The sequence below is a fragment of the Triturus cristatus genome, chromosome 4_1 (assembly GCF_964204655.1).
Source record: "Triturus cristatus chromosome 4_1, aTriCri1.1, whole genome shotgun sequence".
NCBI lineage: Eukaryota > Metazoa > Chordata > Amphibia > Caudata > Salamandridae > Triturus > Triturus cristatus.
This window is the reverse complement of record NC_140585.1, coordinates 333,854,192-333,879,571: the sequence shown is the minus strand read 5'-3', so window position 1 is coordinate 333,879,571 and position 25,380 is coordinate 333,854,192. Positions and strand designations below refer to the sequence as shown.

The window sequence follows — 25,380 nt, the reverse complement described above, 5'->3', positions numbered from 1 at the left end:
ACATGTCCACTCTCAACTCTCAGCTCTCCGAATACCGGGAAAGCAACACTTTACTTCTCCTACTCATTCTGGCTTTCGCTAATGTTTTAGTACTGAGACGGCGCAAGTGGAGGTGCCGGATTACACCAGGAGTACCTTAGACTCCAGGGGGGTGGGAGAGGCATTGCTGATAATGTTAGATCTTTCAGTGGCCTTTCATACGGTACCCAATGTCGCTTTACTGCCCCGTCTCAAAGCTATTGGAATTGGCGGCAAAGCCCTGGACTGGCTGGCCTCGTTCCTTGAAGGACGTTGGCTAGAGGTCTGGATTCCTCCTTTTTCGTCTGGACCACAAGTATTGCTAGTTGGAGAACCCGAGGGCTCTGCTCTGAGCCCTACCTTATTTAACATCTACCTTGCTCTACTTGCGGACGCCTAGAGAGCAAAAATATTCTTATGCTGATGAAACCCAACTATTGTTTTCATGTGCTTGAGACGCAGGGTTGCCTGGTGGAAAAATTAGAACCTGCCTGTCAGCGGTTTTACAGTGGCTAACACACCATCAGCTCAAATGTAATGCAGACAAAACAGAGCTGCTATTTCTTGGAGCGAAGGCCCAAGAAACATGGTAATCTTTCTGGCCGTCGAAGTCCCCTGCCGAGGGCATCAAGTGAATTCTGTGAAGAACTTAAGCATCAAATTCGATAACTGCCTTTCTTTTTTACCGCAGGTGAATTCAGTGATGGGGTCCTCCTTTGGATTACTGTGTGTCTTAAGAAAGTTTCTATTTCTGTATTTCTTAGCCAGGAAACAGGTGAGACAGGTGCTGGTGTCATCAAGGCTGGACTATGGCAATGCTTTGAATCTGGGCCTACCTGATTACCTCATCAACAAACAGCAGGCGGTCCAAAACGCAGCAGCACGTACTCTCCTGGGCATGCCTCTGAGAGCACACATTTCTCCGTACTGGAGGGCATTACATTGGCTCAATATAAAAAAAATCTTATTGAAGACTCTCGTTTTGGTCCTTAATTCAACAGGTGCTGGATACCTCAGGGCACACATTGGTTTTTATGCTCCCTCTAGATGCCTTAGCTCAGCCAAACCTCTTCGAGCCAGCACTCCTAAGATCAGGTGCGCTAGGGCAGCCGGCAGATCCTTCTCCTTTTTAGGGCAGTCAGCTTGGAATAAATTTCCCTCTGAGATTCGGAGCACTACAGACATTTCTCAGTTTAAGAAGAGACTGAAGACATGGCTGGTTAATCCAGACTAAACGGTTAAGCCCCTCTATGTGAGCGTTGGCACAGGTGCATTGCACCAGGAAACTCCGAGGAGTATTACAACCCTTTATAAATGCCCATTCATTCAGTCAAACGACAAGATCCCCCAAAATTTACAATGGGAAAAGCTTACAAGCCTCGGGATATCGCTGAAGATCATGAGAGCCATCCAACTTCTTTATACTGAAACCTGGCTGCGCTTTAAATTGGACGATAGCACAAAGCTTTCCCAGAAAATGTACACCACCACATGACTGAAACAAGGGTGTGTGCTCGCCCCCTTTCTTTTTAACATCTATATCTCAAGCCTGTCATAGAACTGAGCTCCATAAACACACACCCACCAAATCTAGGGGGGCGTCGCCTTACCCACATGTTATACGCAGACGATCTTCTCCTGATGAGCATGACCCATGCAGGTCTGCAACAGCTTCTAGACACTCTCTTAAGCTAGACTAAGTGGAATAAACTAGAACTTAACTAAAAAAAAAAAAAGAACGGGTGAAATTCAGTAAGAAAATAAACCAACCTGGATCTTGGCTGGTAGAAGGATTCATATTTTTTACAAAGCCCCATTTTAGGTCCTCTTCAGAAGGCTATGGCGGCAAAGTTGCTACCATCTATCTCATATGGCTGTGAAATAATGATAGGGAAGAAGTTGGCAAGGCTGCTGGACCTGCTAATTGCAAAATCGCATTGTACAGTACGTAAACTCCCAGACAACATATCGTAGGCCCAGCTACACCTAGAATTCGGCTTATCAAAATAATCAATTGCCACAAAGTGCTCTTTCTTAAAAATGTGCCACAGATTTAGAATGACAGAGGACAACATACTTAGCAGTATACGTCGCTTGAAATAAATCAGCCAAACTCAAAATCAACCTCCAGGCACAGTTTCTGTGATGCTCTTTATTTTATTTATTTATTTGAAGTTTTATATAGCGCTGGCTAGACCCAGAGGTATCAGAGCGCTTTACATAAGGTTCCACAAAGTTACAAAATTACATCAGTTACCAGTTCCATCAATTACTAGAAAAACATTTCAAGAGCGTAAAGACAAGATAAATGAAGCTTAGAAGGGAGAGGGGGTAGAGTAAAGTGGTAGGAGGGAAATAGAATGGAGAGATGAGGGAGAGTCTGCCCAAAGTCCGGCTGGGTAGGTGACGGCCAAGCGGGCCATCTCCTCTATAGCTATCAGGTAGCTCCACTGGGCATCGGTCAAATAGCTAGGTCTCAACGGAAAAACATTTAAAAAGCATAGGGGACGAGAAAATACAGCATAGAGGGGAAAAAGGGATGGGTAAAGGTGTGAGAGGGCGAAGGCGAGATGAAGGAAAGTCTGCCCAAAGTTCGGCTGGGTAGGTGACGGCCAATGGGGCCATCTCCTCTATAGCTATCAGGTAGCTCCACCGGACATCGGTGAAAAAAATAGGTCTAGCGCTTAACATAAGAAAACATTGTGTTACAAGTTACAAAAATAATCACAACAATTTCAGAGAGGTTACAAATTCAATACAGGAGTTATTAGCGGCCATAAAAAACAAGATCCACAGAAGAGAGGGAAAAAAAAAAGGCCAGGGAGAACAGGGAGTCCACGAGAGGGAGTCAGCAGCGGTGAAAGAGACGAGACATAAGTCCGAGGTCCGGCTGGGTAGGTGACAGTCATAGCGGTGTGCCAGAGCCTGTCTCCCCTCTGGCTGTTGGGGCAGCTCAACCGGGAATCAGTCATACATTTCGGACTCCGTCGGATAAAGATGAGAATCAGGAAGGGACAAAAAGTCTAGAGTCTAGAGACGGGCTGGTGGAGCTGGCAAGGGTGGTAGGATAGGAAGGGGAGTGTAGCTTGGCAGCCATCTTAAGGTAAGGAATCCTTAATGCCTCTTCCAAGTTGGTCCTTGCCAAGATATGTGACTTTGGGGTTTCGCTTCATCAGCCTAGGACATGCCCTTCAGTGGTCTCGGGGGCCACGCCGTGCTGTAGCTCCTTGGGTTGTTTCCATTCATAGCCCCAGAGTCTTCTCGTGGACGGCCGCCATCTTAAGAGTCAAGCAGCTTGGGAGCGTTGCCCTGCGTCGGCTCACTGTGCTTCCAACTAATATTCAGCTCTTGTGGGGTCTCTTCTTTAGAGCCTCCGGAAACGCTAGCTGGTGGCAGGGACGCTTCCCCTGGAATTTTAGAGTTCACTGGGGACTAAACACAAAAGTAAACTCTGTTCCGGCTCTGCCGCCCTCTCTGAGAGATGGTGTGAGAGCTGTGTCCTGTATGACAGCTCTAGCGCCGGCTGCCTGTACCGTGCGGCGTGTCCGTGATTTGAGAGTCTTGCCACGCTCCTGCACTCTCTGGTCTCTGATGCAGGGTGAGGGTCCGGGCCGCTGAGTGGTGCCAATGGACGACCGCCACGGGGCGGAGTGCTATTTTCCGCTCCTCACCTCCCTTACTGCTGCCGTGGTACCGTCTACTCCCGCAAGGGGGGCTGACGCGTGACCGGAGTCCGGTGAGTTGATCCACAGGGGCAGGTTTCATCCCCGGAGTCCGGCGGTCGCCATCTTCATTATTGGTCTGCTACCACTCAGGGCGTGTTTTCTCTCTTCTGTGCGATATTTGGCCAGTTGAGACCTAGCTGCCAATCTCTCATGGTGTTCCGGCAGCCCCAGGTTTGATTTGCAGTCAGTCAGTTAGGCACGATGTAGCAGGCGAGATTCATGGCCGCTGCCGGAGCCTTAACCCAGCATGTCTGCCATCAGCGCCATCTCTCTACAACTACCAATGCTCTGCAGTCGCTACAATCCTCTGACCTATGGAGCACTAGGATCTCACCTGCTAAGTTTAAAAAAAACGTAACAAATCTGCCACACTTCTGGCAGTTCGGGCTGGACTGTTCCCATGAGGCACAGGGTCAGACTGATTTGCATATGGCCATGTCTGAACTGGGGTGGCAGAGTGGGCTAAAGAATGGTGATGGATTAAACCCAGATCAGTTGACTGGGGGTGAGTGCTTGCAATGTTCAACACTCCGTCCATCATTTCCTTTGGTTTTTGCTTTGTTCGCCATAAGTTGGCAAGGTATGCTGAGACGTGAGTCCCTTGCTCACTTTGCCACTGGATTCAAGCAAGCCTGGCTGAAGACGGCTGAAATGCCAGAAACCGGTCCTAGGAAGCTTGTTTCCGGTCCAGGGAAGACATGGCTTGGCAGTTCGGGCTGGACTGTTCCCATGAGGCACAGGGTCAGACTGATTTGCATATGGCCATGTCTGAACTGGGGTGGCAGAGTGGGCTAAAGAATGGTGATGGATTAAACCCAGATCAGTTGACTGGGGGTGAGTGCTTGCAATGTTCAACACTCCGTCCATCATTTCCTTTGGTTTTCACTTCTTTCCATGCAAGCAAGAAGTGTGGCAGATCTCAAACTCAAATGTATGCGCCTTCGCCTAGGTATCCAGCCAACCCGGGATAAATGACCCCATTGCAAAAACCAGCCCAGTCAAACTACAGACCTTGTGGTACAGAAAAAGAAACCTTAATGCACATTCTCTGTTTCTGCTATCAGGTCACAGAAGGATGCTGTAGGCCCCTTCAATCAAGCAGTTGTTCGAACATGCAGGCAAGCTCTTATTGCTGCACTCAACCCAGAATTTACACAGCTTAACATCAGGGTAGTAAAGTTTATGGAAATTTCTGAAGGTAGAACAAAGGCCACAGTGGAGAAATAGAGGCCACACACCATATCAGCAATATCCGGAACACTGTTATGTTATCGGATTTGTAAAGCACATGGCTGCCCCAGCGACGGGGTGTCCCAGAGCTGGATCCGCAGATGGAAAGACTGAAAGGCGGGACAAAGACAGAGGAAGCAATCAAGGGAAGAGCCAAGTCTTGACTGCATTCCTGAACACCTTACGGTCTTGCAAATTACGGATGGTGATCGGCAGAGCATTCGAAAGAGATGCAGCCAGAGCACGGAATGAAGGGCCGCCCACCCGAGCTCTTCTGACACAGGGGGTGCAAACCAGTAGTTGGTGTGATGAGCGGAGGGCACGTTCTGGTATATAGTGAGTGAGAAGATTGGCTAGAATGAAAGGGGCCTGAGCATGGAAAATACACAGAGATTTGAATGCAATTCTTTTTTCCACCCGGAGCCAGGGTAGTTTATGTATGTATTTGGACGTGGAGCAAGACCGCGGGAGGGCAAAGATGGATCGGACAGCGTCATTTTGTACCCTCTGTAATATAGTGATGCCTGCCTTATTGGCCCCCAGATACAGAGAGTTGCAATAGTACAGTCTAGAAAGGATGGTAGGCTGGACGATGACTTGGCGTGTATGAAAGTCAAAAAACCAGAGCAGCGGCTTTCCGTCGCTAGTTTTGCCTGTGCCTGAAAGGTAAGTGCGCTGTCCAGCCACACACCCAGATTTTTTACGGTATCCTTTACGCAAACCTATGTGATTCCCTGTTAGAGAAACACATAGGTTTGCAGTGTTACATGGATAGCCGAAGACTGTTATGTTTATTGGCCGTGCTGAACCGGGCCGCTAAAATAACGCTTTAGCAGAAAAGTACATGGCCATGCAGCGTCACAATGAATTTTCTTGTATAATACCCATTAACTTCCTTGATATTTTTTAAAAATACACTTTAAGTTCACATACCGACATTTGAATTTACATATACATTTAATATCCAAGATTTCCTCAGAAATATTTTTAACATGCATTTCAGGGTTTTTAAATTTAAATGAATGAGCAAAGAATACTGCATCTGCTCGTGAACATTTTGCAGAATTTTTATTGCCATTTCTTTTATGTTTACTGGTGTAATCAACTATGCACTTTGACAATAAATTTGAAATGTATAATAAATTCGTCACTTATCACATGTGTGAACGATAACCAAATTACAAAGTATGGTGCACCATTAGCAGAGGAAATTGATGGCTATGGTGCAACTTCTGCCTCTTCAAAAAGTCTTCCCTGGAATTCACTGAAATAATTTCCAACATAACCAATCAATAAACCATTCTGTTAAAATATGCAGTACCTATGATCAAGGACAAATTAAACATTTATAATCATACCAATCTAAGACCATGATCCTAACCTGACTCTGCTTCTCTATACATCGCATTGGACATGACGTAGAGTATTGAGTTGTGGTTGCCGCCTACACTTTCTTCATCTGCATCGGTGCCTGCCTCTTTGCTTCGTTTCGCCCACTGCCTCAACACTGGAACACACATTTCACTGTTTAGTAACGCACCGGATGATTTCCAGCAGCTTTGCTAAAAGAAATGAGTAGAGGGAAATGATATACTTTGACGCATGACAGACCCCACACAGCCATAGTGGGTCGCTTTTGAGCAATAAAGGAATGAGCTCTTTTGCAGTGGAGTGAAAAAGAGGTACTCGTCTATTACATACTATGGTGCACCTCTACCTCCTACTGGTAGGACACGAAGCACTGCCACAGCAATACATTTTAAAAAAAGTGGCTAATGCATCCGATTCCATGCTCTTATTTGTACTCCTTTCCCACATGCATACAACATACTCATCCTCAGCTCCTTAAATAGAAATATATTAAACTTTTTGGGTGTTTGATAGTACAGGTAACACAGCATATGGTATCCCTACTGGCAAAAAAACAATAGATCAAAGAGCCATTAGTTTTTAAGTATCACCAAACCCAGGAGATAACATGATGGGATTATAACGAAGATTACTGGTTAACATTTTCTTTATTCCACTGGTTGGAAAACTAATTCAAAGGAATTCATACCATTGAATTATGGATTTTGGAAACATTGCTGTTTTTGATAAAGACTAGCTGAATGTGATGTGCAAAAGGAGCAGAGACTGGAGTTACTAAGCAATCTGCTTTTGGGCTCTCATCTGCACCATCGTCCCTCCCAATTCCCCTTCTCTGCCCATGATCTGTAAAAAGGGGGGTGGGACTATTAGTGAGCAACTTCTCATTAAGGAGCAGGTTCCAGAAGGATGATTTTCTTTGCCTTCCTTGGACTATAAACCATTGAATTCTAGGAAGCACACAGTGCCATCGCTGAGCTTATGGTCATGATAATTTGAATATCCCGAACCCGTGGCATAACTCCTGTAAAGTGTCTCTCCTAAGATAGAGCAAACATGCTCAATGAAGAGAGTTCTTTGGACTGAGTTGTTTATCTGCTTTTATTGATGAGAAAGCTATATTCACAATTTCCTCATTGAATGACATGCTTGTGAAAGCATAAAAGGCATGAGGTCATCTGGAATATGGCCCTTTGGCTCACTAGGGCAGACGTAGAAATGACTGTAGAGAAAATATTACGTTAATTGTGATACTGATACTCTTAGACCTTGCTCACCTGGAGGTATCATAAGCTAACATACAGAACTAGAACAAATACTGCTCACAAATCTGAAAATTCTATGTTTAAGAGCCCTCTATAGCTCTCTCTGTTTCCCAATCAGTTGGAAAGCGAATTTCAGATCTTTGAATGTAGAAACAGAAATAAGCCAAGCTTTACGTAAATAAGTTGCACAGAATCCTTTAGCCAAATAGTCATATTTTCTAAAAGATATGCAAAGTAGTGAGAGAATATTTTTTAATTCTTTAGCACCTTTGGAAAAACACTTATTTTGTAAGCAACTATTTTGAAAATGTAACAATTACATCTACATAGTTTAAAAAAATGAAACTTCCTTAATATATTAACAATAAAAAGTGTAAAATAATTTTACTCTCAGGTAGAAAGAAATTCTTAAACTGCTTTTCTTCACATCCTCCCCCTGTCCATAACTTCAACCTCGTACATTATCTTGCCACTGCTTTAACAAGTAAGATGAACTAATCAAACTCTAGTCTGAGCCACTTTAGGTGCTAAATTCAAGTTGCTGTAATATAATTTGAAATGCCGCGAGATGCCATTTTGGTTATCGCTCTAGTGTCTCTGGGCTCTCACTATAAACGAGACAAACAAGTTACTTACTTTCGGTAACGCTTTTTCTGGTGGATAAAGTATCTGCCTGTGGATTCCTCACCTTGTGAATATCCCCTGCGCCAGCAACATTCGGAAACTTTTGTAGCAGTCCACGCTGATGAGGTCGAAGACGACGTCACAGACACGGCTCCGCTCGCAACTCCGCTGACGCCACCGGATCCATAAGAAGATCTCGTCGGCGTGATGACGTCAGTTCCACCCTTTTTTTCCGTGCCTTCGAGGCACACGGACGCAGTGACAGCAATATATACACAGTATACAAAGTACATAATATACAAAGCAACACACACACAGTGTGGAGAATAAATAGGAAGGCAAAAGAAATAACACTGCCTTTAACAGTAACAAATAAGTTTTGAAACCCCATCATTATAATTGTAGGTATACAAGGGTGGACAACGGGGAGGCGGGTGGGTCAGTGAGGAATCCACAGGCAGATACTGTATCCACCAGAAAAAGCGTTACCAAAGGTAAGTAACTTGTTCTTCTGATGGATACATCTGCCAGTGGATTCCTCACCTTGTGAAAAGATTCCCACAGCAGTCCCACTCCCGGAGGAGGGTGTCCACCCTTCTATACCAGAAAGTCCTGAAGAACGGAACGAGCAAAATGTCCGTCCCTCCTCACTTCAGGATCCAAGCAGTAATGCTTCGCGAAGGTGTGGAGGGAGGCCCAATTTGCCGCCCTACAAATGTCCTCCACAGAAACACCTCTAGACAAGGCAGACGTAGAAGACTTAGCCCTAGTAGAATGAGCCCTTAAACCCTCTGGAGGTTCCTTACCGGCCAAAGAGTAACATATCTTGATGCACAAGACAATCCATCTGGAAAGGGTGTGCTTGTGCACCGCTCTGCCTTTCCTGCAGCCAACAAAGCCCACAAAGAGCTGGTCGTCCACTCGAAAGTCTTTAGTCCTATCAAGGTAGAAGCTCACTGCCCTCTTAGGGTCCAAGCGGTGAAGCCGCTCCTCCTCTTTGGAAGGGTGAGGGGGAGGATAGAAGGTAGGAAGGGGAATGGACTGCCCCAAATGGAAAGGAGTTACCACCTTAGGCAGAAAAGCAGCCCTGGTCCTGAGTACCATTCTTTCAGCATGAATGGTCAAGAACGGAGGTTTTGAACTCAGAGCTTGAAGCTCACTTACCCTCCTTGCCGAGGTGATCGCAATGAGAAAAAACGTTTTGAAAGACAATAGTCTCAAGGGACACTTGTGTAAGGGCTCGAACGGAGAACCCATCAAGTAAGTTAAGACAAGATTTTAATCCCATTGAGGTACAATTGAGGTACAATGTAAGGAGTAGGCGGAAACTTGTTTGTAAGGCGCTTCAGAAATCGTAAAACAATAGGTGAATGACGGCTGATCCGGCAAGCAAAGGAAAGCCGACAAGGCCGAAAGATATCCCTTCACAGTGGCTACAGCAAAACCTTGCTGAGCAAGTGAAAGAGCAAACGGAAGGATGTTGGATAAACGAGCCTTCAAAGGGTCAATAGATTTCTCTCCGCACCAAATAATAAATTTAGACTATCTATAGGAATAGATAGATTTGGTGGAATGACGTCGGGCAGGCAAAATTACATCTACCACATCTGGCGGGAGAGAAAAAGAATTCAGTTTGCCCCGTTCAATCTCCAGGCATGAAGGTGTAAGCTCTGGAGATGGGGGTGTAGAACCTGCCCCTCCATCTGAGAGAGGAGGTCTGCCCTGAGAGGGAGACGGAGTGGAGGGCACGAGGAGAGGTGGAGAAGATCTGTATACCACACCCTTCTTGGCCAATCCGGGGCGATCAATATGACTTGGGCCCGGTCTTGGCGTATCTTCCTCAGTACCCGAGGAATCATGGGTATGGGAGGAAACGCGTAAAGGAGATGCGAGTCCCATCTCAACTGAAACGCGTCCCCTAAAGCTCCCTGCATCTGATACTGGAGACTGCAGAATGACGGGCAATGAGCGTTCTCGTGAGTGGCAAACAGGTCCAACCGAGGAGTTCCCCACGTCCGAAAGACATGACGAATCACCTCCGGATGGAGCCTCCACTCGTGGTCGGCGGAGAACTTCCGACTGAGACTGTCTGCACACACGTTCAGAACTCCCGCCAGATGATTTGCCATCAGACAAATCTGATGATCCTGGACCCAGGACCAGAGACGCAGAGCCTCTCTGCAGAGACAATGCGACCCCACTCCTCCCTGCTTGTTGACATACCACATCGCGGTAGTGTTGTCCGTCAAGACTTGAACCGACTGACCGCGAAGGGAAGGGAGGAAAGCCTTGAGCGCCAAACGTATCGCCCGCAATTCCAGAAGGTTGATGTGAAGCAACCTTTCCTCCGGAGACCAAAGACCCTTGATCTCCAGATCCCCCAGATGCGCACCCCACCCTAAAGTGGATGCATCCGTTATCACTGTGGCCACCGATGGAGGTAGATGAAAGGGCTTTCCTTGAGACAGGTTGCCCTCCACACTCCACCAAGACAGATCGGCTGCAGCTTCTCTGGAGATCCTCACAAACTCCCTGAGATCTCCCTTGTGCTGATACCACTGCCTGCGGAGGCACCACTGGAGTGCCCTCATATGCCAGCGTGCATGGTTGACCAACAGAATGCAGGAGGCCAACAGACCGAGCAGACGAAGGACCTTCAGGACTGGAACGACCGCTCCATTGTAAAACAAGGGAATCATTTCCTGAATGTCGAGAATCCTTTGCGGAGATGGGAATGCTCGACACACAGTAGTGTCCAGTACCGTCCCTATGAACAGGTTGCGCTGAGAGAGCACCAGGTGAGATTTGGGCACGTTTATCGAGAAACCCAATTTGTACAACAGCTGAGTTGTATCCTGCAGATGATGAAGCACCCTCTCTGGCGACTCTGCTTCTGAGATGGGCTGCCACCACTGCCATCACCTTGGTGAAGACTCGAGGTGCAGTAGTAAGACCAAACGGACGGACCGCAAACTGATAATGTTGCAACCCTACCGTAAACCGAAGATACGTCCTGTGCAACTTTAGGATGGGGATGTAGAAATACGCATCCTGCAAGTCGATCGACACCATCCAGTCTTCCTGATGCAGCGCTTGAAGAACCTGGGCAAGGGTGAGCATCTTGAACTTCTCTTGCTTTAGAAAAGATTCAAGATCCTGAGGTCCAGGATTGGACGTAGCCTGCCATCCTTCTTTGGAATCAGGAAATACCGGGAGTAGCATCCCTGACCCCTTTCCTGCTCCGGAACCACCTCTATCGCACCTTTTTTTTTTAGCAACGTTAGGACCTCCTCCTGGAGAAGAAGAAGATGGTCCTTCGAGCAAGCACCTTGGCAAGGAGGGTAATTTGGAGGAAATTCCCGAAAGGGAAGGGCGTACCCATTTTCTACAAGATCTAGAACCCAAAGGTCTGAAGTAACCGATTACCAATCTTGTAGAAAATGGGTAAGCCAGCCCCCCACAGGACCAGCATGATGGTGGATCTAGAGCTGCTTTGCATTGGTGGGAGGGACTGAGGAAGAGGAAGAGGAGCAGGAGCAGGAGGAGGAGGAGGAGGAGGAGGAGGAGGAGAGCTGCCGACCTCGAGCACAACCTCCGATTCTGCCTCTGTAGCTCTTATACAGAGTGTTCTGCTGCTGTTGCTGCTGCTGGGGCTGCCTGTAAGTATGAAAGGATGACCTTCCTAAGCCCCTGTACCTCCTGAACGAACCCCTAGGCTGAGTTTGCAGACCCAGAGTTTTGGCCGTGGCTTTGCTCTCTTTAAATCTTTCAAGTGCAGCATCCGCTTTCTTACCAAAAAGACCAGAGCCGTCGAAAGGCAAGTCCAGGAGCGTTGCCTGCACATCAGGGGAGAACTCTGATGACTTGAGCCACGCACTCCTCCTTGTGGCAACAGAAGAGCCCATAATCCTTGCGACAGAGTCAGCGGTATCCAAGCCGCTTTGGATTACCTGACGTGCAGCCACCTGGGTGTCCGACAGCACCTCATTAAAGTTCAATCTATCTTCTTCTAACAGTTTTGGGGCCAGTTGTTTTGCTGAATCCATAAGAGCATTGATATATCGGCCCAAAAGACAGGTGGCATGTGTCGATTTTAAAGCCATACTGGCAGAAGAGAAGACCTTCTTGGCCGATTGGTCTAATTTCTTTGCATCCCTGTCACTCGGGACTTGGGGAAAAGCACCTGAAGATCTTTTGGAACAGGCAACCTGAACCACCAGACTCTCCGAGGAAGGATGGGAGGTCAGAAAGTCTGGGTCCCCTGGAGCCGCCCTATATCTCCTTGCAACAACCTTAGAGACCGCAGGAGCAGAGAAGGGCTTACGCCATACTTCCATTACCGGTTCAATAATGGCGTCATTAAAAGGAAGCAAGGGCTCCAATACAGAGGAGGGAGAGTGTAGAACCTCTGTAAGGATGTTTGGTTTAAACTCTGCGGATGGTAACTGCAGATCCATAAGCTCAGCCGCCTTTTTAATAACAGAGTCGTAGGGAGCCACATCCTTTGAAGGAGCATCAGCAGGAGAAGTAATCTCCCATTCAGGTGAAAAGTCCAGGCCACTAGCCTCCTTCAATTCCTCAAAGAGATAGTCTGATTCCATCAGCTCACCTTCTTCCACTTCCTCCATCTGGTACCTCGGTTCCTCCAGTACCCTTTGACCCTCCCTCCTGGATCTGATTCTCTCAGCAGGAGTCGGCGGCGCCGTAACCGAATCAGACGGTGCCAGAGCCGGCGTCAAGTGTGGATCCAAAGGAGCAGCCGGCGTCAAACGAGGCCGAGTCGCGCGCCGGTGAAGATGGAAGCGGCGTCGATGTCCTCGGCGCCGGTAAATGCCAAGACGGCGGCGCCGGAAAAAATGGCATGAAGGGAGCCTGAGGGTAAGCTTGAGGAGCTCTCAAGCTGAAAGCCATAGGACCCATGGGACCCGAAGGCGCACCGAAGGGGTACAAGGCTCTGGAAAAGACCCCATACGTCGCATTCAAATAATGCGTCGTATCTTGACCTGGGCATGGAAACGAAGGATATGGCTCAGGCTGAGGCATCACCGGACTCGGGCCGATCAGCGCCGACGGTGGAATCTGTGGAGTCGAAGACTCGTCCGGCGCTGGAAGATCTTCAATTGGAACCAGAGACGAAGCCAGAGCCGGAGATGGAGCTGGCGTCGGAGATGGAGCCAGGGCCGGAGCCGGAGAATGCTCCGGTGAAGCAGCAGGCGATGTCAGGCCAACAGGAGAATCAGGAACAGAAACAGGGGAAGGAGATACAAAGTTCTTACGACGTCGAGAAGGTGAGGTCGATCTCAGAGCTGCATCCCTGTCCGAGTGATGTCGAGATCCATGCCTCTTCTTTTTCTTATGTTTCTTGGACTTGGAAGCATGCCCAGACGTCGACCTCGATCTTGATCTTCTCCAACCTCTCTTCTCCTTTTTCATCCTAGCGATGAATAATTTGGCCTCCCTCTCCTTCAGAGCCTTTGTGCTCATCTTGTGACAGCAAGAACATCTTTCGACATCGTGGTCCGATGAAAGGCACCATACACAGTCCTCATGCGGATCCGTTATCGACATGTACTTACCACACTCCCTGCAAGGTTTAAACCCGGACTTCTTTGTCGACATCTTCAGCTGCAGGCAAGAAGAAAGAGAAAGATACCAGCAGAAAACAAAGTATCCAACTAAAGATACAGGGAGAGTCCCGAAAACCGTTAGCGTCGACGGCGCAGAAAAAAAGGAACGGACGTCATCACGCCGATGAGGTCTTCTTATGGATCCGGTGACGTAAGCGGAGTCACGAGCGGAGCCGTGTCTCTGTGACGTCGTCTTCGACCTCATCGGCGTGGACTGCTACAAAAGTTTCTGAATGTGGCTGGCGCAGGGGATATTCACAAGGTGAGGAATCCACTGGCAGATGTATCCATCAGAACCGTTGTGTGGATGCGCAGCTTACGAGTGCGCCTGGCATATGGGTTCAATGACTCTGGTGCCTTTCAAGTAAGTAAGCCTAAGTATTTTCCAGCACAACTGTTAGTGCTGCAAGGGTCTTCTACAAAAAAGTGTTCTTCATTCCATCTGCCAACCTAAAGGAGAAATTACTTGCAGACACTGTTTGTTTTCCCTCCCTCAGTTCATTGACCCCAAGCCACCTACCTACGTGCAAACTTATTCATAGGATTTTTCTGATCAACAGCAGATTGCTACCAAAACATAAGTTAGAACTTTTTACATTTCTAGAAGAGGAAAAACCGGATACTGTATTTTTGACAGAATGAATATGCTACTTACCAGTATGCATCTGTTCTTGGCATGTAGGGCTGCTGACATTCATATCTGTGCATAGATCGCCGCCTAGTGTTGGGTCCGGATGTTTGCACGTTGTTGTCCTGGAAGAGTCTTCGAAGTATCCTGGGATAGGTGACTCCTCCCCTGGACTACAGTGCGCATGGGCATCCTCTCCATCCTCAGATTGTTTTTCGCCATTGTGGCAGTGATGGAGTAGATACAGAAAGTGATGACCATGCTTACAGTAATTCTGAGAGCTGCAGCTGCTACAGGCGCCGGGGAGGAGGGAGGGCGATATGAATGTCAGCAGCCCTACATGCCAAGAACAGATGCATACTGGTAAGTAGCATATTCAGTTCGAGGCATGTGGGCTGCTGAATTCATATCTGTGCATAGAATACATAGCAGTGCCCTCTATTAGCGGCGGCTACCAGTGCCAGCTGCAGCGGTCTGAAAAAGAGTTTTGAGAACAGCCTGTCCTACAGCTGCCTGCTGTTTTGATTGCACATCTACACAATAGTGTTTGGTAAATGTATGTGTAGTGGACCAGGTGGCTGCTCTACATATATCATGCAAAGGAATGTTTCCTAGGAAAGCAATGGAAGCCCCTAACTTACGTGTTGAGTGGGCTCGTGGGGGAATCGTTAATGTGCGTTTAGCCTTTTGATAGCAAATTTGAATACATTTAACGATCCATCTAGCTATACCTGCTTTGGAGATAGCGTTACCTTTGTGGTGTGGGGCAAAGGCAACGAAAAGTTGTTTTGTTTTTCTAAAGACTTTAGTCCTGTCGATATAGTACATGAGGGCCCTCTTTACATCTAGTGTATGGAGTGCTCTTTCTGCGACAGTTTGTGGGTTTTGAAAGAAAACAGGCAGTTCAATAGTTTGGTTTATGTGGAACTGCGATATCACCTTGGGCATGAATTTGGGGTTGGTACGTAGTACGACCCTGTTTGTGTGAACCTGTATGAATGGCTCTTGAATGGTTAGTGCCTGGAGTTCACTAACTCTTCTCAAAGAAGTGATTGCTACTAGGAAAGCTACTTTCCAGGTGAGGAATTGAATCTCGCATGAGTGCAGAGGTTCGAAGGGTGGACCCATCAGGCGTGTGAGGACCAAGTTGAGGTTCCACATTGGAGCCGGTGGGTGGCTTGGAGGAATTACTCGTTTGAGTCCTTCCAAGAATGCTTTTATGGCCGGCACTCGGAATAAAGAGAGGTGCTGCCTGTTTTGGAGATAGGCTGATATTGCGGTCAAATGGACACGTATAGAGGTGTATGCCAGATTGCATCGGTATAGGTGTAAGAGGTAACAGATTATGTTTTGGATGGATGCGTCTAGCGGGTTTATGTCATTATTATTGCAATAAATGACGAATCTTTTCCATTTGGCTGCATAGCAAGCTCTGGTAGTGGGTCTCTTGGCCTCCTTAATGATGTCCATACAGTCAGGTGGCAGGTTAAGGTAGCCAAATTCTAGGACTTCAGGAGCCAGATTGCCAGGTTCAGCTGTTGCGGATCTGGGTGCTGAATCTCTCCATGGTTCTGCGTCAAATGCACGGGTTTGATCCGCAGCCTTTGATGCGGCACCACGGAAAGTTCGAGAAAGGTGGTGTACCATGGCTGGCGTGCCCACGTTGGAGCAACCAGGACGAGTGTCAGTGAGTGTTGTCTGAGTTTGCGTGCCACCAGCGGTATCAATGGTGCTGGGGGAAAAGCGTACGCAAATCTGCCGGACCAGTTCATCCATATCGCATTGCCCTGCGACTGCGGATGTGGGAACCTGGCGGCAAAGCTTTGGCATTTTGCGTTTTCGCTTGTGCCGAAGAGGTCTATCTCTGGATGACCCCACCGCTGGAAGTACGGTTGGAGTACTGATGGGTGCAGCTCCCACTCGTGCATCTGGTGGCTGTGTCTGCTGAGCAGATCCGCCATCTGGTTGTCCTTGCCGGGGAGGTGTTCCGCCATGAGGAACATGTTCCTCTGAATGGCCCACTTCCACATGCTCTGAGCCAGATGAGACAACTGTGGAGAGTGTGTTCCTCCCTGTTTCTGTATGTAGTACATGGCGGTCATGTTGTCCGTCCGGATCAACACGACTTTGTTGCACAAGTGTACTTTGAATGCTTTCATAGCCAGGAAGATTGCCATCAGTTCTAGAAGGTTGATGTGCATCTTCTTTTGTTGTTTTGTCCATAGTCCCTGCACTGTGTAGTTGAGTACATGAGCTCCCCATCCCTGGAGAGACGCGTCCGCTGTCAGTATTATTTGTGGAACTGGCTCTTGGAACGGTCGGCCCTTGCAAAGGTTTTGTGGATTCCACCAATGCAGAGAGATGTATGCCCGACCGCTCACCAACACTAGGTCTTTTAGTTGCCCTTGAGCCTGATTCCATTGACGTGCTAAGCACTCCTGAAGCGGTGGGACTATGAAAATGAAGGCCATCATGCCTATCAACTGCATAAACACTCGCGCGGGAAGGGAGTGTTGGGGTTTGAACTTGGAAATCAGCATTTGCATGCTGTTGATTCTCACTAAATTTGGCTGAGCTGTGGCCGCCAGAGTGTCTATGGTCGCACCTAGGTACTGTTGTACGTGTGCGGGTTGGAGATGTGATTTTGGGTAATTTAGTGAGAACCCCAGACTGTGAAGAAGGTGAATGGTGCGGGACATGTGGTTGGCACATTGCTGGGCTGACTTTGCCTGAACAAGCCAGTCGTCCAGGTAGGGGTAGACATGAATGTGTTGCCTCCGTAGATGTGCAGCCACAGTAGCTAGGCACTTTGTGAAAACCCTGGGCGCCGTTGTCACGCCGAAGGGAAGAACCTTGAATTGGTAGTGCTGCCCTTGAATAGTGAACCTGAGATATTTCCTGTGTGATGGGTGAATGGGTATGTGGAAATACGCATCTTTGAGGTCTAGTGTGGCCAGGAAGTCTCCCTGTTTGAGCAGTGGGAGGACTTGTTGCAGGGTGAGCATGTGGAAATGCTCCGAAAGAATATAGCGGTTGAGGGGTCTCAGGTCTAGTATAGGTCTGAGTGACCCGTCCTTTTTTGGTATTAAAAAGTACAGGGAGTACACCCCTGTACCTTGCTCGTGGACGGGTACGACCTCTATTGCGCCTTTTTGCAGCATACTTAGCACTTCCTGCTGTAATAGCGCTAAGTGCTCTGAGGACATAGGACGGTGTTTTGGGGGTATTGTGGGTGGAGTAGAGGTTAATTCTAGGCAGTAACCGTGTTTGATAATATCTTTGACCCACCTGTGATGGAGTTCCACGTGGACAGGAACTTTTGCAACCTTCCCCCGACAGGTGTTGTGTGGTCGGGAGGAAGGGAGAGGGCGTCACTGTTTGTTCTTGGGAGAGGATCTAGTATTGCCGTATTCGCGTCCTCTGCCCTTTGTGCTTGAACCACGATATCCACCCCTGGTGTTTTTATCGAAGGTACTTTGGGTGTTGCCCTTGTTGTAGGTTTGCTGTGACCCCTGTCCTCTACCTGCTCCTCTATTGCCGGGGCGACAAAAGGAGCCACTCCGAAAGGTCTGCGTTTGGAGAGCCCCCATGGACTTTGCAGTGTCTGTGTCCTTTTTTATTTTTTCTAGTGTGGTGTCAACCTCTGGCCCGAATAAGTAGTCTGGGTTGACCGGCTGGTTGAGGATGTTATTTTGCACCTCAGGTTTGAATCCGGAGATTCGTAACCAGGCGTGTCGTCGTAACATGACGCTAGTGTTTATGGCTCTGGCAGCTGTATCTGCGGCATCCAGTGCACACTTGATGGATGCGTTTGTGAGGAGTTGTCCCTCTCTGATGAGGATCTCTGCTCCCTCTTTGTATTGGTCAGGGAGATGTTGTAGTAAGGTTTCTAGTGTGTCATAATGCGCTCGGTCGTAGCGAGCCAGGAGCGCCTGAGTATTGGCAATACGCCATATGTTAGCTGCTTGGGCTGCAACCCGTTTGCCGGAGGTCTCTAACACCTTGGACTCTTTGTCCGGGGGAGGAGCATCCCCAGTCGTCTGCGAGTGCGCCCGTTTATGAGCATTCGCGACTACTATGGAATCCAGAGGCAACTGTCCTCTAATATAGGTAGGATCCCCAGGCGCTGACCTATATTTTTTGTCGATTCTGGGGTTTATTACTCTTGCCCTGGTGGGTTCTTTGAAAATGTCCTTTGCTGGTTTGAGGACACCTTTCAGCATGGGTAGAGTTTTAATATGTCTTTCTGAGGATGAGAAAGTATCCATGAGAAAATCGTCCTCGATGGTGTCAGAGTGGAGTTGAACACCATGATTGGCCGCAGCACGTTCAATGAGGGCGTTGAATGCGGCAGTGTCCTCTGTGGGAGACGTTTTTGCACCATATAGCTGCGTGTCCTGCGTATCCATAGGTGCGTTTGAGTCCACAGGGTCATCCCAAGCTTGGTCAGGGTCCTGTTGGCCTTCAGGGTCCATTTCTCCGGGATAGGGGACGTGGTCACCTATGTAGTCCTCCAAAACGTCTGTTTCGGAGTGTGTCGGAGAGAAGGACTGTGGATCTTGGTAAGAGGTATGGAGAGGCTCGTAAAGAATTGGTTCCGAATCCACTGGCAGCTTTTTCTTTAGTGGGATCCGGTAGGAGTCCAAAGCTGGCTCGGAAGTTATCTTCCTCTTGTGAAGCATCATTCTGCCTGTTGCGGCATCGATGATGTGTGATGGCGACGTCTCCGTAGGAGAGTGTTCTGCCGGTGTGATCCTGGTGTGGGTGACACGTGTTCTGATTTCGAACAGTTTTGGCGCCGTGGATGGTGGCAGGCCAAAAGTGATGTTGGCCGGTGCCGGAGAAGCTTTTTGAGCCTTTTTCGGCTCGGAGCTTGATGTGTCCTGGAGGGCCGCCTTATCTTTGATGCGTTGCAAGGATGCTGAAACTTGCCGCACCTGGAACGCCGACGGTTCTTTGGCGCCGACCGGTTCCGTTGAGGCAGGCGTGGACTTCTTCAGTGCCACGGGGTCATCGAGTCGAGGAGAGGTAGTAGCTGTCGACGGAGTCGATGATTGTGCCTTTGGTGCTGTTTTCGAAGTGGTGTGAGATCCAGCAGCCAATTTGACCTTTGTGGTCGGAGCCGATTGTTTCGGTGCCGGGAGCCGAGGCGGTTTGGCGGTACCGATGGTCTTTTTCCGTGCGTTGGCGCCGACGTCGGCTGCTGCAAGCTCGGCACCGAAGTCCCGTTTGGTGCGGTCGGTGCCGACGGGTTTGGCTGGCGTCGAAGGTGTGGTGGGCTTCGATCCGACCAGTGTGACTTTCAGTTTCGGTTTCTGCTGAACCGATACGGCTTTCGGTTTCGATGAAGGGAAACCAGCCGTTTTGGGTAGTAAAGGCTGCCGCTGAATGTCCGAGGCCGGGCCAGAGGGCGGGGCCGAATGGATGCGGGATAGGTCTTGGGTAAGGCCCGAAGGCGATCCCTCGACCGGAGCCACAGACTGACGCACTGGGATATCCACAGTCTGTACGGGTAGGCCTTGCTCGTCACCGGAGCTACTTTCTTCGGCCCCTAAGGCCTCATTGTAGTCTCCTACCTCGGTGTCGGCTTCGTCTCTGTGAAAGAGTTGTTCTTCGACGTCTTCCGATCCGGAGTCGTGTTCGGAAGCGGGGCTGGAGGGTAGGTTCTCCACGTCTTGCACATCTTCGTCCTCGGCGTTGAAGATGTCGGTCGGGGCCGGTGCCGCTTGCTGCGCTTCGAGCCTCGCTGCTCGACGATTCCGGAGAGTCTTCTTGGATCGGAATCGGGCACAGGCCATACATGTGGACTCGTCGTGATCCGGTGAAAGGCATTTGTTGCACACCGGGTGGACGTCGACATGGGGATATTTCACATTGCATACAGGGCACCGCTTGAAGGGCGTCCTCGATTCCATCGTCAATGTCGGGTCGATGGTCGGGTATGATGCGAAAAAGTTGGTCTGGAAGTTAGTAAACTAACAAATAACTATCGATACCGATCGGGAACAGTACCGACGCGAACTAAAGGCCTTTTGGCCTGTAAAAAGTTTTTCCTAACTTGAGTCAAGATAAGCACATCCGAACCCAATGGCGGAAAAAAACAATCTGAGGATGGAGAGGATGCCCATGCGCTCTGTAGTCCAGGGGAGGAGTCACCTATCCCAGGATACTTCGAAGACTCTTCCAGGACAACAACGTGCAAACATCCGGACCCAACACTAGGCGGCGATCTATGCACAGATATGAATTCAGCAGCCCACATGCCTCGAACACTTGGTTACATGCAGAATCAGGGCCAGACCTTGCTTAAGCTCTCCTCCCTGGATATTATATCCAAACACATAGATCGCGAGATTAAGGGTGGTGGCATTGCAATTATCCTGAAAGATGTTTTTAGCCATCTTATTGAACTTGCACAAGTACTAGAATGTGAAAGTCTCGTTTTACCCCACAAGCACTTTCACAGGTATTTTAGTTTATAAACCACCTGGCTCAAGCGGCAAATTTCTTCAGTCCCTTCCTGAAGTTGCTGAAAACCTGGCTAGTATCAAAGCTAACTTTACCTTATTAGGAGACTTTAACTTACATCTGGATGAGCTTGGTAATACCAAAGCCTCTAGTCTTCTCTGAGATCTGCTAGCAATTCAGTTATCGCAAATGGTATTAGGATCCACTAATGATAAAGGACATATACTCTATCCTGTTTTTTCTAATGGTGTAACGTAACAACTGAAATAATGAAATAATGAGTGTCCCTGGTGGGAAACCCACCCCCTTATGTATTTTCGGTAAAGTGTAAATACAGGGACTTGTTGGGTTCTCATTCAGAAAATATTTAAATACAAGGTCCAAAGTGAGATATAGATCCTTCCAATGTCTAATCTGTTCTCTACTGTTTCAATTGTAGCTTTCATGGGGTTACTGCTACGTTTTACCTAAGCGGTAGTGTCTGATAGCTGTCTATTTCTTGAATATAGTCCAGTTTGTCCATGAGCACTACAGTAGGAGACCCATTATTTCAGGGATTGGGTCTCCCACAGAGAGAATATCTGTATACATAGACCTGTTTTTACAGCCTTTGGTCAAAAACTTACCATCTTACATCAAGGACACTTGTGGAATTTTAAGTAAAAGTGCAGATGTGGAGTGGGTGGAAGTAATCCTTGATGTATACTCATTATACACAAGCATACCGGGAGGGCTGGGTCTGAAAGCCCTACAACACTTTTTGGATACATGACCAGTGAATATGTTTGAACATACCAACAGGCTATTGGACCTGATTGAACTAGTATTGAACAACAATGTGTTTATACATAATGGCGACTGGTTCCGCCAAATACAGGGGGTAGCCATGGGGGCGAAATTTTCGCGGTCCTTTGCTAACCTCTACATGGGGATGTTTGAACATACACATTTATGGCCAAAAGGGCCTAGTGCCCTATTGGAGAACATACTATACTGGGGACGTTTCATAGATGATATCATCATGTTCTGGGCAGGGACCAGTGATGTCCTGGAACAATTCTTTACACACATTAATGACAACCCCTTTAACCTTGCCTTTACTAAATAACAGAGTACCACTCAGATACATTTCTTAGACATCACCATCTGAGTGAACAATAATAGATTAATAACAGTACCGTTCAGAAAGCCAACGACATGCAATGCCATTCTACATGCAAGTAGTTCTCATCCTCCCTCACAGATTAGGACTATCCCCTATGGGGAAATGTTAAGAACTAAAAGAAATTGCAGTGGACTACTCCCGAGCTCTCTTTGTACGCCAAAGGGATTATTGATGTCATAGAACTAGATGTCTTTCATAAAATTGAATGGCTGAGGCAGCTTCGTCAGACCTTAACAGCCATGGGCATGGCGGGACTATGGAGTGAACCAACAACTGCGCAGTTCCCCCCAAAGAAAGTTATGAAAGCTATTTATTGGGAGCGGGTTAACCACCAGGTGTGGAATCGTGTAAATCCTAATGGGATGGCTGGTCGTTATCTGGAGGCGAAGTTTACACCCGCCTTTGAACCCTATTGGGACCTGATCACAAAGCCTAGAGACAGGAAGCTGTATTTTCAGCTGCGAGCAGGTTCTCTTCCAATTAAGTCTCTTACAGGCAGATGGTCTAGTGCAAATGAAGAGATCTGTCCAGCTTGTGGGGTGCATGTTGAATCTATCGCCCATTTACTGTTTGTCTGTCCAGCACTTGCTGTTCCTAGGCGAGTGTGGTTGTCACCATTGTGTAGGAACTTGGGTACCACGAGCAGTGCCATTGCCTTAAGAATTTTATGCACCAGCACTTCCCCAACCATTTCTATCCCATTAGCAAAATTTCTGGGTTGGGCGTGGAACCTAAGGGCGAAAGCCTCTAGCAAATCACAGATAATTCCCTCTCAAGCTACCAACATCGCTGTCGCCTAGTGTCAAATTATGTAAAATGTTTTTACAATGCTGTAGCCCAGGGTTTTTTTTAATTATACATTGTTAAACTTGCTGTTAGTCCGACTAGTTTAATGCTTTTTTAGAATTCATTTTAACTTATTTATTGATGAACTTAACAATTTTAATGTGTTTTTATATGTAATGTTTTGATTTATGTTTGTGTCTTTCATGATTTTGTTAAATCGAATAAAGACTAATGGTATGGTATGGTATGGAAATTGCAGTGATGAAACACAATTGGAAAAGGAACTTAAACTGTTAGAAAACAGGGTCAGAGGATACACAAAAGAAAATATCAGAGAGGCACGACACAAGGCCAATAGTGTGAAAAGATCAAGTCTTTTGGCCACCAACACTAAAAGTAATAAACAAAACAGGAGAAAAACTGCCTTCATTACACCATATACAACTTTAGGTACAGATGTTTATAAGATTCTTAGGAAACACTGGCATTTGCTAACACTTGATGTCACCCTACAAGAGGTTGTTGGATCTAAACCAGTAATCACCCATGTGAGAGGTAGGACACAGACAACATTTGTGTCCTAGTTTCATACCACCAACAGTTAACACGACATGGTTACCATCTCCTCCGAATGGTTTTTTCAAATGTGGATCATGTAACATCTGTTTTGCTGTACACAAAACCATGACATTTAAGTATAACACAGACAAATTGTACAGAATTCAAAGCTTCATTAACTGCAAGACGAAGTAGGTTATCTATTGTATCAAACGTATCTGTGGGAAAATTTACATTGGCAGTACAGTGAGACCCTTGAAGGAAATAATACATGAGCATATAAGTCCTATTAGGAATAACAATGAACACTATCCCTTGGCCATTCATTTCAATATAGTACATAAATCAAATGAAAAGCTCAATTTAGGTTTTCATGGTATTGATGTGACACATCCTGGATCAAGGGGTGGAAATAGAATGGCTACACTTCGAGAAACTGAAAGTGAATGGATCTTCAAACTTAGGGCCATAGAATAAGGCATAAATATGGATAAGGAAATGTTTGAGTTACTTTGAATCCAACAGTACTTCAACCTAAAATGTCATATTGGTATTGGAAAAAGCAGTTTTATGTTGTTGAATACTCCATCTATTTCTAACACATATTTTCCAAGAATAACAACATCCCTGGTTGTTAATGATGTAAGAGTGAGCCCATGTACTAACTCACGCTCTCGGTGAAAGGAGCAGTTTCTATTGTGACAACACGTTCAATATTATAGATAGATCTTTTCATCTTTGCCTTCAATAAATGGTTTTCTAAATCAATAATATAATGGAAATATCAGCTTTTTACTCCTTCTGAACTATAGATTTCACGCCATGAGAAACCGAATTTGTGACACGGACAATATGGCCGCCATGTAAACTTTCATGGAACCATATTTTCATAGTCCGATAAACATCAATTTCAACATCTTTGGTTTTATATGAATGGTTTTCCATATTAAGACTGCAATGAAAATACCAGCTTGTTACGGTTGCAGAAATATAAATTACACGTCTTGACAAATAGAGTTCTTGACCAAGACATTATGGCCACCATGTAAATATTCATGGACCGGTGTTCTTATAGCCCGTCTTCTATATCTATGAATGCTTCAGTCGCGTACATAATGCAATGGCAACAACAGCAAAACACATGAGGCAGTCCGGGTGAGGCTCTGGAGTTGAATAAACATACGGTGAGACTCGCTTGGCGGCTAAGCTCATTTTAATTTTCAATTCGTCACACAATGATTAGTGATGTTTTAGAGGCAACTCTTGACACATAATGGGTATCTTTATATCCCCATTTTGTTTGTTCTCTTCCGTATTCAGCGGACTTATCACGGTTCAAGCGCTATGTGGATGGATAGAGTCATTGTGTGGATAACACATGGTCTTTGGAACTTGAACAACGCTTTGTTTTGAACAAATGGTCTTAAGGTTACCCAGCTTTAAAGAACATTTGGCTTTTGGTAAGTTTCAAAACGAGCCAGGAACAACAACAGAGAGAGCTTGTTGGACATTAACATCAAGGCACCTGATAAATCCATCACTTGTGTCACGACCTTCACTCCGGACTCCAACAGTATCAAATCCATCATAAAAAAACACTGGGGTATTCTTAACACTGGTGATTTGGAGTTACAGACCCCCAGATTTGCATTCAAGCGCACAAGTAACCTGAAGGATCTATTGATCCATACCAGACCGAAGAAATCTACCAATAATTCGCAAAGAATGCTATGGCATCTTCCCCCAGTCAAAGGACACTACCCCTGTGGGTCATGCTCCATGTGTGCCCAGACTCTCACCAGCAAAGAAGTGACATTCCCTAATGGTCTAACATGGAACATTTCCAAACACACAAACTGTAACTCTTCGAACTGTGTCTACATGATGAAATGTCCTTGTGGTCTTCCCTATATAGGCA

At 47.0% G+C, this 25,380-nt stretch overlaps 1 protein-coding gene across 3 annotated transcripts in view; it reads right to left on the bottom strand.

Moving 5' to 3' along the window:
- TULP3 (TUB like protein 3) overlaps positions 1 to 25,380 on the bottom strand; it is a 498,377-nt gene that overhangs the window by 204,948 nt on the left and 268,049 nt on the right. Inside the window, exon 5 of one of the 3 annotated variants that reach the window (XM_085652317.1) lies at positions 6,355 to 6,480. The exons of the other annotated variants lie outside the window; for them this stretch is intronic. Coding sequence (XP_085508443.1) covers positions 6,355 to 6,480 — 126 coding nt within the window. The remainder of the gene's footprint in view (positions 1 to 6,354; positions 6,481 to 25,380) is intronic. 3 annotated transcript variants of the gene reach the window in all.